The following is a 15301-nucleotide window of genomic DNA, read 5'->3' on the forward strand; positions in this document are numbered from 1 at the left end:
GCTCCTCTTTCCCAGGGCCAACAGCTGACAGAGATTCCTCCCACCAGGATTCCTAGCTTAGAAAGCAGTCCAGGGAGTGACCGAGCGCAGATAGCAGACTTGGTGGATGCGCGACGCCGACGCAGAGAGTGGCGCCCGATGGAGGACGTGGAAAGGAGGCATAGTGCCCGGTTGGTGCGCAAACAACAGCTGCGCCCAGAGGATCCAAGGGAAAAGGGGAGAGACTCTCCCTAGTCCTTAAGTTCAGGGGTCTGCCAGTAATTCCCTTTCAAACGGGGACCAACTGTTCCAACTTAGGGCATAGGTACTGTGCTGCTCAGATCTAGTTGCAAACGGTATAGTTGTTAAGTTGTAAAAGAAGAATAAAGCTTTGAAAGGAATCCCTTTGTCTGTGTCTGGACTTGGCTACTGGATTAGACTGAGAGAGGCCTCCAAGGAGCCCTTGACAAGCAGCACCCCCTGCCACAACCACTTCTCTTCCCTGAGTGGGGTCAGGCTAGCAAGCAGGTGCTGTCTCAGAGCAGGCCTGCCTTGGGCTAGTGCCAAAAGACTGTGTAGCTTCCTATGCCACCCGCCCACTGCCTCCAATAACTCATAGCAGCCATTTTAAACTACAGGCTTCTCTACACAAGAGTAAAATCCTGCACCCTTATGGGGCTTCTGCTTCCAGATTTTTTGTGGGATGAAGATCAGCTCCTTTACACAGGCTGACACGGGCTGCTGTTCGGGGATTTTCTTTCTCAGCAAGTTGTATATGTTCCATTATGCAGCCACTAGATGGTGCTGTGGTATAGCAGAACTGTGCATTTTCTTCTATGGTGGGATACAGCAGGATAGAGAGAAAAAACCAGACTTTCCTTATCATGAAAAAAGCTGTGATAATGGTTACAAACAGCGGGAGAGGCCTGGAGAATGATGACGTCATGTAAGGGACCTGCAAAATTCTGTGAGTAACCAGTCTTGATCACAAGATAAAAGTCCCATGTGGAGAAGCCCTATGTCATCTGTGCACATAACAGGTTCCATTAAGCCTGGCTTCCCTTGATACCCATGTGCAAAATTTTAAACAAAATAAATAAAATATTATGGGAGGAAAACAAACCTGGTGTCCTCCCCCTCATCCTTTAAGCAACAGTATCCTGAAAGGGGGGGGGGATATAACCCAGGCCATTTTGTTTTGTTTTTCCGGCTAATCGACAACCCTTTCCTAGGGCAAAACATTTTGCTGTTATGCCATCACAAATATGGTGATGCTGGTATTTTACCAGGACTTTGCCTGTAATTTTGTAACAAGTATCCAGTTTTTTTCCCTGAACCAAGTAGTTATTTGGAGGGGTTATATCTTCCTTCTGGACACTGTAAGTCACTCCTTAGAATCCTTTGTGGTAAATATTGGGTAATTCATGTTGTATAATAGCTGAAACTCTTCCCTACCATAAGCTATGTTCATGAAATTGTTATGGGATGAGCTCTGGGAATCAGGTATTCCTGCGCTGGGCTGGAAAATACAACACCTGCCCAAGGCTAATAGGAGGAGAAAAATAAGTGATGCATTATATAACATGTCAAGGGTGTGTTTTTTTTTAAAGCAGAAAATATCATTTATTTATAAATACAGTAATTGTAATGCACCTTGTTTCCTTGCAGTTATGGTAATTACTACGGTCGTACTGATATGTATCAGTTGACACAATGGTAATAAAGTTTTCTTGCTGTTAGTGCGAATTTTCCTAATCTGGCTCCCTCCAGATGTGTTGGACCGCAGCACCCACCATTCCCAGCAAGCATGGCCATTGGAGGGAACCAGGTTGGGGAAGGGTGTATTAGTGTATATAACAGGGTAGATCATGCCATGTACCCTGTTAAATTATTAATAGTTGGCCTGTGCTGATCAGACTAAATGAATGAAATATTCCTTTCTCGCATCAAGACATAATCCAGTTAATCCTGAATATGGCTCCAGTCTTGCCATTTTTAAGGGTCTGCCTAAATCCTATCTCATATCAAGTAGCGCTATGTGGATTTAATTTCCACTGGTCTTTTTTTATTATAGTAACCCCTGGCAGGCCTATCAGGGAGCCACATTCATTCACAATTTAGACATCTATCTGTCTATCTGCACCAGAGACAAGGGAAGGATGACAAGGGGTTCCTATTACCTTCACAGTGTTCTTTGCTATTCCTTTTCCAGCCGTAGCAGCAGTCAAGCTTAGAACCATAGCGACAGACCCCAGGCTGATTCACAGTTAGAAGTGTCCTGCGACCTCTTGAGCTGTGCATAAAACAGAACATTAACTGTAGCAGAGGAATTAGCGGAGCTCCCTACAGAGCCAGCGACCTCACAGATGTTGTGTCTGACCGCTGAGTAGGCTGGCCGCACTGACATCTCGACATGCCGCAATCCCATTGATGAGAAAGAAACTGAAGTTCAACTCTCTTGAAGCACTTTAATCATTCACAAGTGATATCTGCATAGCTTTGCTGAAGTCAGCACAACCATCTTCCTTAACCCAGGAAGTAGTTACATTCATTGTTACTTCTACTGCCCAGCTTCAACTGGTGTGCCAGTGGTGCCCCTTTGTGGAGAAGGCAGAGCAGGCCACATTGATACTACACTTCAATTGCCTCCTGTTTAGATTGCTGCAAGATGCTCTACATGGGGCTGCTGTTGAAGAGTGTTTGGAAACTGCAGCTAGTAAAAAATGTGCCTGCCAGATTGCTTTCCAGCCCATGCCCTAAGAAACCTTTTGAAGAAACCCAGAAAAATTAAAATACTGTGATTACAAAACCGTATGTACCCATTTTGACAGTCACTTGTGCTGTCTTTGCAGTAAACACCTGGAAATTCCAATATGAATCTGCATATAACAGTTAAAATAATGCTTGCAGAAAACTTAGAATTAAACATCAAGGAAGTTACATTATAGTTACAGGTATTGTAAAATCATTATGAATGAATAAAAATAGTGCAAAAGATAGAGGGCTAATTTACACATTACAAGGAGCTTTATGATTCATTATTCTGTGTATGTGTGGGGTTTTGGGGGGGGTAAATCAAAATGAACAGGTTGCAAATCCAGATCCAGAGGAAAGGAAGAGACTGCTTAACCTCTTTCCATTTTCCAGCTCAAAATCACCCTTGACCAGCCATGTTTTCACCTACAGGGGATTCTGAGTGTATCTGTTTCCCCGCAGGTTTAAAACACCATTTGTGGAGGGCGATTTTGAGCTGATAAACAACTAGGGGGGAAACGATTAAGCAGCCTCTCCCTGCCCATCCTTCCTCTGCTTTTCTCACTGGTTGCCCAGCCTGCTTTTGCTTAAGGAAAAAATGAAGGAGGAGGGAAAAAACCTCAGAGCTCCTTGTGAGGTGTCGTTTGGTCCACAGCTTGTTTTTCTCCATGGAATACTTACAACTAAAAATCATCTTATGGACTTTTATGAACTCTGTATGAACTTTCATAAAGGTAAAATGAGAATGCTACATTGAAACCATGGCATGTCTCTGGAGAGAAACGTGATTAATTCAACTACAAATCTAACACGTAAATCTTCCCTGGGACTAACAAATGTAATAGAAAAAAACATTTTTTACAAAGAAGTTCTTACATGGTTTGGATACTGTACTTGGATCTAGTGATCTCGCACGGAGGAACGCTCCTTGATATGGGAAGAGGGCAATGGCCAATCCACTAAATGCTACTGTCATTCACCCCTGAATGGAGGCTGTTCAGCAGCAGTACTTGGTAGATTGTGCTCACGGTACTTATTGTAAGTTCACCATTGGCAATGAGAATTGCAGAGTAAAAAAACGCATAGACCTGGTTCGCATGTAACGACAACGCAGAGTATGCATTGAGTATGGGTTGAGTTATAGGTTGTCGTTGAATCATGGGTTGTTGCTGAATCGTGGGTTGTCGTTATGTGCAAACCCTGCACTATAGTTTGACTATGGGTTGTTAACTATGAAACCAGAGTTCACAACCCAACAACAAACCATGGGTTCTCTTCCTAGATCATTCATGGCTAACAACCCATAGTTAAACCATAGTGCAGGGTTTGCATGTAACGACAACCCATGATTCAACAACTCATACTCAATTCATACTCTGGGTCGTCGTTATGTGCAAACCAAGTCATACTGAATCAATACTCAACCCATACTCTGGCTTGTCCTGATGTGTGAACCATGCCGTAGAATACTGCCCCCGCCCCAATAATTCTTTCTTTCTCGCATAATACAGCGTTATTGTATTCAAACTAAGTGATAAAGGTGAAGTGGAGGACCATTATAGATTAGAAATTCCACTATTAGTTACACTTTGTGCTTCATGGTGCTAAAAGAGATGCTCAGAACATCAAAACATTAAGAGCTTCTATATGAATCACCACTGATAGTCAGCACTAGGTGTAAGAACACTGGCTGAGATTCAAATTGCTACTCCACAGAGGTGCAAAGGTCTGCGCATATCCACAGAAAGAAAAGAACTCCAGCACTTCACACTTGCCTGTTCTAGGTATAGACCAAGGTTACTTCTGAACTCCTCAAAATAAAGTCCCTCAATATGTTTGTCTGTTGCAGAGGTGTAGTTAGATAATTTTAGATTATGCAGTTTCCACCACCACCCCTTTGAACAGCAGAGCCTTATGCCATGTCAAAATCTTTTTTTTAAATGTCCCCTCAGTTTCAAAAGTGGTTTGCTATGTGATATAGGAGAGTGGAGGCAAGGGGGGGGAGTGCTGTTTCAGAAGCACAAGCCCAAAGCCCACGTAGGGTGCAATCCTATGGTCACTAGTCAGCGACCATAGTCATAGGATAGGTCAGTTCCCGGAGAACAAACCCCCACCCTCTCCCACATTGCCTCATAGGCAATGCGAATCAGCCCTCTGCTCTGTGCTCATAAGAGCAGTGCAGAGCGGCGAAAATGGGGCATTCCTGAGGGTGGAGAGGGCCAGTTGGAAATGCCGGTTTTGTTGTTGTTCAGTCGTTCAGTCGTGTCCGACTCTTCGTGACCCCATGGACCATAGCACGCCAGGCCTTCCTGTCCTGCGCTCTCTCCCGGAGCGTGCTCAAGTTCATATTCATTGCATCCGTGATGCTATCTAGCCATCTCATCCTCTGCCGTCCCCTTCTCCTTTTGCCTTCAGTCTTTCCCAGCATCAGGGTCTTTTCCAGTGACTTTTCTCTTCGCATTAGGTGGCCAAAATATTTGAGCTTCAGCTTCAGTATCTGTCCTTCCAATGAGCACCGGTACAACACATCCAATGTGTCATCCGACTGCCGACTGCCGTGTCATCCCCCTGCCAAGGTCCCATGGCTAGACAGCAGAAATCTGCTGTTTAGCTGCAAAAGCCAGGCAGGGGGAGTGAGGAGGAGATCCACTCCACACCACTCCTCCCGCCCTGCACTGGATAGGCGGCCGCCCCCAGGCTCGGAGGCGACCATCAATACAGATAGGATGACTCCCTCCAGTATAGAACTAGCATGGTTCTTTCTATTCCATCCATTAAACATAGGAAATCTGTATGATACTGTCAGGGTGGAAACTGAGCCCATAGAGCCCAGAGCAGTTCTGATTCTGAGGAAGAGCAACAACCCGTGGGAGAGGAGCTCGCTCATCGCTCACAGGCACAGCGGCAGGGAGAGATTCCTCCTGCCTGCATTCCTGGGAGAGATAGTGACCCTGGCAGCGAGACAGCGGGGGATGGGGCCTTGCTGGATGCTCGGCACAGACACAGGGAGCGGCGCCAGATGGAGGGCGCCGAGAGGAGGCACTCTGCTCGCTTGGCACTAAAACAACAGTCGCGTCCCAAGGATCCAAGGGAAAGAGGGAGGACCTCTCCATAGCCCCTAAGTTCAGAGTCTTCCCGCCCTCCTCCTTGAAATGGGGACCAACTGCCTTACCTGGAGCTTAGGCTACTCTGCTAACTACCCCAGTGCAGTTCCTGGCTTAGTCGCTGGTAATTAGCATCTGAAAGAGTCATTAAGTTGTAAATGGAATAAAGCCTTGGAAAAAATCCTTTTCATCTGTGTCTTGAGTTGGCTATTGGAGGGGACTGTAAGAGGCAGCTAGGACGCTCCTGACAGATACCACGATTGCCATCATAATTACCAGGGAGTGAGTAACTATTTTATTCAGTGGGTCTTACTTCCAAGTAAAGACGTTTATGATTAGGCTGTCACAGTAAGCCCTTTTAGACTAGAAATCATCCTGGGATATAGATGACAGTGAAAATGAGAAAGAGCTGCAGCATTGTGCTTCCAGATACTGCTGGTAAACATATTTATTGCATTAAATCTCCAAAAGTTTCCCAGAAAGAAAGAAAAACATGGCCAGCTCAAAAACTTACACAAAAAAAATCAGCTGCTACTTACAAAGAAGCCTGTGGTTGATTTTTCTCCAAAAATTAAAAACAAAATCACATGTCTACATCAAATAGCTCCAGCTTTGCTTGAGCGCATTTTCAAGGGCATGGGGAGATATGAAATCACATGGGAAAATAGCAATCTAGGGAGACATGTCAGAGTTGCAGGAGTGGGGGGGAGAGCACAGTAGACAACTGAAGGAAAATAACATGCATTTTCAAGAGACAGAGGTGTGCATATCCGCAGAAAGAAAAGAACTCCGGCACCCCACACTTGCCTGTTCTAGGTATAGACCAAGGTTACTTCTGAACTCCTCAAAATAAAGTCCCTCAATAGGTCTGTGAGTTGCACTGCAATTAGGTAATGTTAGACTTTGGACTTAATGGCCTTTGGGGACTCTCCTGCTCCTTCTGCTGAGCTGGGCCCTGGATGTCTGCCCCAAAGTCCTACCCAGATGGCACCACCAGTGATCTGCCAAAAATGCGTACCGGAATATGGTAGGTTTTTGTTGCCTTTTCAGCTGCCAACTGACCAGGAAGAAATAATCCTGGCTGAGCCTGAACTCTTAGCAGCAACTTGATATGCAGCAAGTGATTGTGCTTATCTTCATGCATGACATCTTCACATACAAATCTACCGTGAAAGGTTTTTTTCAACCTGCAGTGGCTGCTTGAAAAGCTGGCAACTTTGCTGTGTTTTGATGGCTCCGAAGGCATCTCTCCCATAGAAGGCAGAGTACATGCTGTACGGGTGGTTTTAATTTTTGTGAACTACCCAGACAGCTTCAGCCACTGGGCATTATAGAGGAGGGAAGGAAGGAAGGAAGGAAGGAAGGAAGGAAGGAAGGAGTGCAAGAACATCCTGGGACAGCACACCACAATGACAGAATCATGCCATGCATGCAAAAAGAACTTGGGTTCATGCACAACACAGCAAAGCCGGAGAGAGCATATGCTATTTTAATTTAGGTTATCCTTTGGATTGTGATTTCATCTGGACTTCCAGTTTAGGTTTTTGTACTACCTGCTAGTAGGGTTTTGGATAATTTATTTAGTCTTGCAACGCAAGTTTGCTCGGTTGCAGTCCTGTCTGGGATCCTCAACGTAATACTTGCAGGCATTCCAGCATCTCCAGACACCTCGCTTGGTGCCTGCCAAGGCCCCCTGCCCCACCCATTTTTTATATTTACCTTGGCCTGCTGAGCACACTGGAAAGCAAAGCTCTGGCTTCCACCTATCCTCCTCTTTCTTTCCCTTCCACAGGATGCCTCTGGGCACCACATGGGCCCCTGAGGTATTCACAGAAAATGAAAAGGGTGGGGCGGCTGGAAACTGGGGCTTCACTCTCCAGGGCACCTGACTGCATGCTAAAAATACCTTCATGGAGCAATCCTATGCATCTTTAGACAGAAAAAAAGGCCTACATATAACTCTCAGCATGCCCCAGCCAACCTTTTTTCCCTGTCTAAAGATGCATAGGACTGCACCCTTAGAAAGGGACACTGATGTTGCCTGATAAGCTTGGGGGTGGGGAAGGGGCAGAAGTGAGCATCCTTGGGGTGGGGAGTGAGGGTCAGTGGGGAGCAAACAGGCAGGGTGAGGAGGGAAGCAAGGAGCATCTGGGGTAGCAAGCAGCAGGGAGCAACCAGGGGTGTTTTGTCTTTGTGCTTTTGTTGTTGTGGAGTGTGTGTGCTGTGTTGTCTGTGTATGTTTGAGTTTATGAATTCATTTATTGTCTTGGTATATTGGGGGGGGGTGTTTTATAGTGGTGGTGGTGTGTGTTTTGCCTGCTTGTTTTTGGGTGGTGTGTGTGTGTTTCTCTGAGCATCCCCAGTTTTCCTTTTATGAAATGTGTATTTTGCTGTGCTTTGTGGGAGCAGATATATCATTCCACATTTCCGGCTCAGACCTAACCTGTTCCTTGTAATCAGATGTTGGGCAACTTACTTGTACTTTGTAGGGTGGCCACTTATGCATCACCAAAAAATAGAGGATGAATGAGGACAGCAATTTGCATAACTTCTGCATGAGCTAAGGTATATGTATAGCTGCAAATTTAGAAATAATAACTACAATTTCAATAGAAATAGAATACACCTCACCATTGTAGAGAAGACAGACCAAGAGACTGGTGTGCCTGCTCAGTCTGCTGTCCAGGTGCTAACTGGATGGGTGATTTCAAAGTCCCTGCTCTCTCTTCTTATGGTTCTTTATCCTTAAATCAGAGTTGGACTGGACAGCCCTTCAGAAGAGGACACCTTCAAACAGATGACTCTCCTCTGGTAAAGGAGGATACCTGGCCACCTTAGGACTAGCCCTGACCCCGTGACAGCCATTTTGTGGTGGTACTCACAAAATTTTCTCAAATTCCCAGCTGTACCCATGGGTTCCTAAAAGGTTAGAACCCCTGCTTTACCTGGAAGCCCCATTGAACTCAATTGGCCTTACTTCTGAGTAGAGTTTTGTAATACATTTGAGATATTATGACAAATCTTGTAAGATGTTTGCCTACAAGGCCTCAAACCACTTACTTTAGAAATTTCATTTATGTTAGAAGCACCAGTTCAGAGCAAGTATTTCGAAAACGTTCCTTAAGCTTTTTGTCAGACTTATTAGCCTTTAAAAGTACCAATGAAAGGAAAATGTTTCCTAATTTTGAAATGTCATACTGCTAAGTGCAAATCCCAAAAGATTATTGGTATTTTTTCCATTGTTTTCTGGGGTGGGGGACTTTTATTGATTATTTTTCATTTATCTTCTATTAATTTATTTCTACATTTCCTGTGTTACTGTTTAACTTTCCCTTTAGATGTACTGGCTTCACTTCTTCCAATCTGATTCTAATTTTGCTATTTCCTGCCCTTATTTCTAATCAACCTTACATCCTCCACTGTATTATTTCTTTGTCCTCCCAGTCCAAAATATGCATTTAAAAAAAAAAAAATAGAGTGCAATTCTATACATAGCTACTCAGAAGTATATCCCACTGAGTTCAATCAGAGATACTGCCAGGTAAGTGTGTATAGGATTTGCAGCCATAACATCCTTCTGATCTTCTTGTAGCTAAGGTATCAAAAACATTTTCAAATAGGACATCACATGCTTTATTCTTCAGATAGAATTTAGAAGAAAAACACACAAATTTTACTCAAGATTCCTTTCTTTCCTCTCCATATATCCAGTGCTTGAATCTTAGGGGGAAAGGAAGGGGGACCCTTAATTAAATTCCCACACCCCAACTCTCCCATTTTTTAGCCAATTATTCTCACCCGTAGCCTTATGAAAACAGTAGTTAAGGTGGCCAGGCCCCCTGTAATTCAAGCACTGCATATACTTTGTTATATTTACTGGCCCTGCTACAACAGATTGATGTAAACTGGAGGTGGTTCCAAATGAGGCGTTTATTGCACCATCACTCTGACTCATTCACAGAATTTGGGGCTGGGGGGAGGTTCCAGGCAATGCTACCTTCCACTCATAACCCTTCCATTGCTTCTTCTATCTTTTTTCTTACCACAGAAAATCCATGAAAGAGAAAAAAGACAGAATAGCTTACACAATGACTTCTCATGGATGACACCAGGAGCCCTCCAACTAGAAGCACCCTGAAGCAGGGACTTCCAAGGTCAGGTGAGAGAAAAGGGAAGAAAGGAGGCAAGGGAAGGAAGATGGCACAGAGGAGCACCATCTTGTCCTTCATCTCAGAAAACATTTTAGGCCATTTTTGGTTTGTTTTACTCACTCATGCAAAGGGAGGAACTGCTTGTTCACAGTAAACCAGGATAAGCTAGAAATCCTAGCTTATCGTTATGTGCAAATGCAGCCTAATACTGCTGCATGTGTGTGGGGATAATTCTTCCTTTGAATGCAAGGGGAGGCTTATCTTTTCACCCCCAGCTATGTTGCAACCAAAAATTGCACCCCTGTGCAGTTTGGAGCTGTAGGGGAAAAATCCCATCAGTGCCAGTGGGAACTTCTTTCTATCCCTCTTAGCAAGGAATCATTTTTTTTAGAGTGTCTTGAGAGACAGACTTGATTTCAGTTCACCTATTTGTTTTGGAATGATACCAATAAGTTCTAGATATACATCCAGCAGTATTCACTGGGAATACACATATACTGCACCATCAACAGGCAGTCCTAGATACTGTGTAGTCTAGTTGGATCTCATGATCCATGATCCCATGAAGCAGCTATAATATATTTCTTAAGAATAACAGCTGCCATTAGCTGTTATGAAGGACCTCCTCCCCTCCTCAAATAACTTCCTAGATCAGGTTTAAAGCACAATGCATGTTTCAAGATCCAGCCATACATACATACATACATACATAGAGTATTGTATAGCAAACACATTTGAATCAGCTCTTAAGAGGAGCAAGTACAGCGTTGTGTAGCAGGGCAAGCAGAATAAGTAAATGCATAATGGTATCTTATTTTTAAAGATAGGTTAGGACTCAAGCGTGATTGGAATCTTCTGTCTTGGATCTGGAAATCCTGTCTCCTTACCCCACTATGACAACTCGCATAGTGGCTAATGGCTGAATCCTATTCACACTTATACTGGGAGTTGATCCCACTGTACTCACTGCAACTTATTTCTGCATAAACATTCACAGGAGTATGCTGTAAGTGTAAGACACTTACAGTACAATCTTATAAATGCCTACTCAGATGTAAGCCCCACTGAGTTCAAAGGACTTACTCCCAGATAAGAAAGCATTGGATTGCAGTGTAAATCCATTTATGTGGGAATAAGTCCTATTAAATCAGGGCTAGGGAACCTCAGTCTCAGGGGCCAAATCCAACCCTCCTGGGGGCCAAATCCGGCCCTTCAGGGATCCCCACATGGTCCCAACCCCTTTTCTCCAGTTGTTTGGTGGTTCCAAACAACTCCTCCCCTCCCGGAGTGTAGTAGTCCCAATCTGAATCAAGGCTATGTATGCTTACACCTGAGTAAAAAGAAAAAGAAAAAAGACAGGGCTCAGCTACATGCTCCACAATTAGCGTAACATGTAGTTTGGCTCTCAGTGGTTAGGAAAATGAGCTCTGCAACTGCTCAGAAGCACTGTCTTCAGAAAATACAGACACTGGGTTGGATCCAGACTTGGTCGCAGCTAGGATAGACCCACTGAAACCAAAAGGACCTTAGGGGAGGGCTGCTGCAGAAAACAGCAGCGTTACTGGCTGAGCCCCGAGTGTGTTTGTCTGCCTTATCTTCCACACAGGTATTTGACGACAGCTTGTAGAACAGAGAGTAAGAGGGCTGTTGCAAAAAGGAACCAAAAAAACCAAAACTGACTCAAACATCACAGAAGTGCCTGTTTATTTTATGCCAGCCTGCCCCAGGTTTCAAAGATGAACTCCTTCCTCAGGGGCCACATGACAAGGAGCTTTTGACTAGTGCAGGTAGGCCCTGAGGAAGGAGTTCATCTCCAAACACTGGGCAGGTGCATTTGCACTGCTGAGGCTACTGCCCCCATTCCTAGAGATGTCTGATCTGGCCATGACTTAGGGCACAATCCTATCTAGATAGGCGGCTGCCTCCAAACACGGAGGTGACCGCCTATCCAAAGCAGGGTATTTATTTATTTATTTCTCCTGCCCTGCTTTTTCAGCTAGACAGCTGATTGCGGCTGTCTAGCCATGTGAGCACGGAGCGGGGAGGGAGGCTGCTCTAGCTACGCTCTCCCTGCCCCGGAACGCCTGCAACCATGCCCCTTTCCAGCTGCTCCGCGCTCCTCTTGCGAGCATGGAAGATGGAGCTGTTCCGCGCTGCTTCCAAGGCAGCGCAGAAGTGGGGGGAGGTCGGTTTTCCGGGAACCGACCTCGGAGCACGAGGTCTGAGGTTGGCTCCCGGAAAACAGCATATCCTATGGCCGTCTAGCCGCTGTCTAGCAGCCATAGGATTGCTCCCTTAGTTACATCTTGTTCGGACTACTGTAACACACTCTATAGGGGACTGCCTTCGAAAAATGTTCAGAAAGTTCAGCTGGTCTAGAATCCTGCGGCCCAACTACCAACTACGACCAGTTACAGGGAGCACGTGACTTCCATACTGCAACAGCTTCACTGGCTATTGGTCTGTTTCTGGGCACAATTCAAAGTGCTTATTATAATCTGTAAAGCCCTATACAGCTTGGAGCAAAGCTACCTGAAAGACTGCCTTCTCTCATACAAGCCTGCCTGGGTTTTCAGATCTTTGGGGGCAGCCGTCCTCTCGGTCCCATCACCGTTGGAGGCATGCTCGGTGGGGACACAAGACGGGACCATCTCAGCGGAGCCTCCCAGGCTCTGGAACTCCCTGCCTGTGGAGGCTAGTCGGGCTCCTTCTCTGTTGTCCTTCTGCTGGCAGGCAAAGATGTTTGTATTCAGGCAGGCCTTTGAGATGTAAGCTGCTCTGTTGCTGAAGCAGGGTTGAACTGGCTGGGTGCTGCTTGTTTCTTTTATTGCTGCATTTTTAACGTATCTGATGTTATGTTTTAATTATGATTTTGTTTTCAGTCTGTATTTTATTATTGTTAGCTGCCTGGAGTGCCACTTATATAAATAAAGCATAAATAAAGAGATAAGGTAAGTCATCATTACTTTTCCTCATATTACAGATGGGGAACTGAGGCTGAGGGAGAGAGTGGCATGCCAAAGGCCACCTAGTGAGTTCACGGCAGTGGTGAGATGGAGACAGGGGGGTTCTGATTCATAGCTCAGTCTTTGAGCCCCTATGCTACACCAGATCTCAGCATGTCTGTCCATTTACGCACCTTGTCCTTGTTGCATTTTATCTGGAACATCTGCCCCTCTTTTAAGGAATACAGCATGAAAACACAACTTCTGTTGGTGCCTCCAGTCTTCCCCAAGTTTTCAGTAGGTCAAGCTGCAAGTTATGAATGCTAAACTCAGCACTGGCATCACAGTAAAGTTATAACGTAGCCACACATTTCAACCACCGGCTAGGTTTTAAAGAGAGACTTGGTATCAAGTGTGCTTGCGAACACAGTCTTAGAAACCCTATCGCCTACATCCCAGATGTGCAGGCGGCAATTATTCAATGATGATGGAAATGCACTCTGCAATTGCTCAGAAGCATCCCCGTCTTTATTATAACATCTTGTGTTCCAGGACACAACCCTTTAATTCCAAAACAGAGATGCCTCCTCAGATTAAGCCCTGATGTTTTAAACTCAGGGTGCATTCACACGCTTGAGTGCTCTTCATCACTTGAGAACTGCAGCATCAAGAGATGGTTTGCAAGTGTATGTATATGGAAAGTCCTCACAGAGCATTCATATCATCACAGATCACAGCCTCCCCAAACCTGGTGCCCTCCAGATGCGTTGGACCAACTCCCATCACTCCCAACCAAGTGATGGGGATGATGGGCGCTGAAGTCCAACACGATTGAAGGCACCCGGTTGGGGGGGGCGGGGGCTGTTCCGGATGACTTCAAAATAGTTCCCAGTCAAGGCAGTTCCCGCGTTCAGTCGCGAGGCTGAGAGTCAGAGCGATAAACGCCCGTCTGAACCAGCCCCAGAGAGACCCGCGGCAAAGGCAAGTGCCTGAGAGCGACCCCACCCACTCTCTTGCACTGGCGTCGATGGAATCAAAACGGGGCGAGAGGGGGAGAGAGAGAGAAAGCTCTTGAAATCACCCCTACCCACCCCAGTGCCCTTTCGGAAACTAACCTGACACTGTCAGGAAATCCACTTGCAACAAAATGCAGCCAGGAAAGAGCTAGGCACGTGCTCCAAGAAGCGACCAGCACCATGCTTGGACGAACTGCAGCGGCGGGCAGATGGGCAGAGCGGGGAGAGAGAGAAAGAGAGGGAGGGAGAGCGCCTTGATTTTGAAATTGGGAAGCAAACCTGTGAGCGGCGACCAAGGGACGCTTCTGAGAGTTCGCTCTCTCTTGCTCTCTCTCTCCAGCAGTCGGTCTCAGAATATTTTGTCCCTCCGGGGCTGATTTTGGACTGGAGTTCTCTCTCGCGCTCTCTCTCTCGCTCTCCGGTTACTCCGGTATCGTCCTCTGCCTTTCCATGGGACAGATGAGCAGAGCTGCAAAGTGCAAAGCTCCGGAGTTGGAACCAGCCCGAGCAACAGAAGGAAAATCCTCGCGGAGCTCTGCTGCACTTCTGCCACTCAGGGGTCTACAAGCTTTGGCTGGGGGGGCGGGTCAGAGATTTGCATTGGAGATCCGCCCCGGCAACCCCCCACGTTCAATCTCTCTCTCTCCTACAAACAACGATTTTATTGGAGTAAAAAACCAAAAAACAACCCTCAGCATTTGCTGAAATAATAAACGCGCAGCTTTGGTGGCGGCAGGCAAGACAGCAAGTACTTAAAAACCCGAACAGGGAAAGCAAATCAGAGACAAGCACTGAACACAAGGATCAAGTTGGGCAAAGGGTTTCAGGAGCAAAAGGAGTGAGAAGCGCTGCAAGAAAGGAACGATGCCCCCACTGCGTAAAGAGCCACGCCAGACTTCATTTTAAATAAATAAATACATCCAACCTGCCGTTGTTTATTGGCTTTTCAAAACAGGGGCTGTAACACAAGGGTGGAGCGCCTGTTTCGCATTATGCAGAACAGCTTTCCCCAAGCTGGCGCCTTCTCTATGTGTTGCGTTCAACGCCCATCATCCCCTGTCTGGTGATGATGGGGGTTGTAGTGCAACACATAGGGAGGGCGCCAGGTTGAAGAAGGCTGATGCAGAAGGTACCAGCTGCAGTGCCTGGCAGCTCCAATTAAACAGTTCCTGTAGCAGGTCCTGGGAAATACAAGTACCTCTCCCTGTCTACGATCCCAGACAGCTGCTGCCAGTCCCTGCTGACAATACTGGGCTAGATGACCAATGGTTTGACTCAGTATGAGGCAGCTTTCCTACACGGCTATGTTGCTTGGACAATTCCTTACCATGTTTCCTGATGGGCAGGGCTGG

The 15301-nt window shown here is 45.9% G+C and overlaps 1 protein-coding gene across 4 annotated transcripts in view; it reads right to left on the minus strand.

Annotated features, from left to right (window-relative positions):
• EGFL6 (EGF like domain multiple 6) overlaps positions 1-14504 on the minus strand; it is a 62827-nt gene extending 48323 nt beyond the window's left edge. The window contains exons 1-3 of one of the 4 annotated variants that reach the window (XM_084841756.1): positions 14049-14502; positions 13128-13240; positions 2160-2272 (exon numbers count right to left, since the gene is read on the minus strand). Coding sequence is in view for 2 of the 4 variants with exons in the window: in XM_084841754.1 (XP_084697880.1) it covers positions 2160-2272; positions 14049-14131 (196 nt within the window). In the remaining 2 variants the exon portion in view is untranslated. Of the gene's footprint in view, positions 1-2159; positions 2273-13127; positions 13241-14048 lie in introns of all 4 variants that reach the window. The other 3 variants (XM_084841754.1, XM_084841755.1, XM_084841757.1) reach the window with 3 other exon arrangements.
• Positions 14505-15301: the final 797 nt, after the last annotated feature.

Source organism: Heloderma suspectum, chromosome 3 (assembly GCF_057233095.1).
Source record: "Heloderma suspectum isolate Gila_16-S chromosome 3, 16-S_ref, whole genome shotgun sequence".
Classification (NCBI taxonomy): Eukaryota; Metazoa; Chordata; class Lepidosauria; order Squamata; family Helodermatidae; genus Heloderma; species Heloderma suspectum.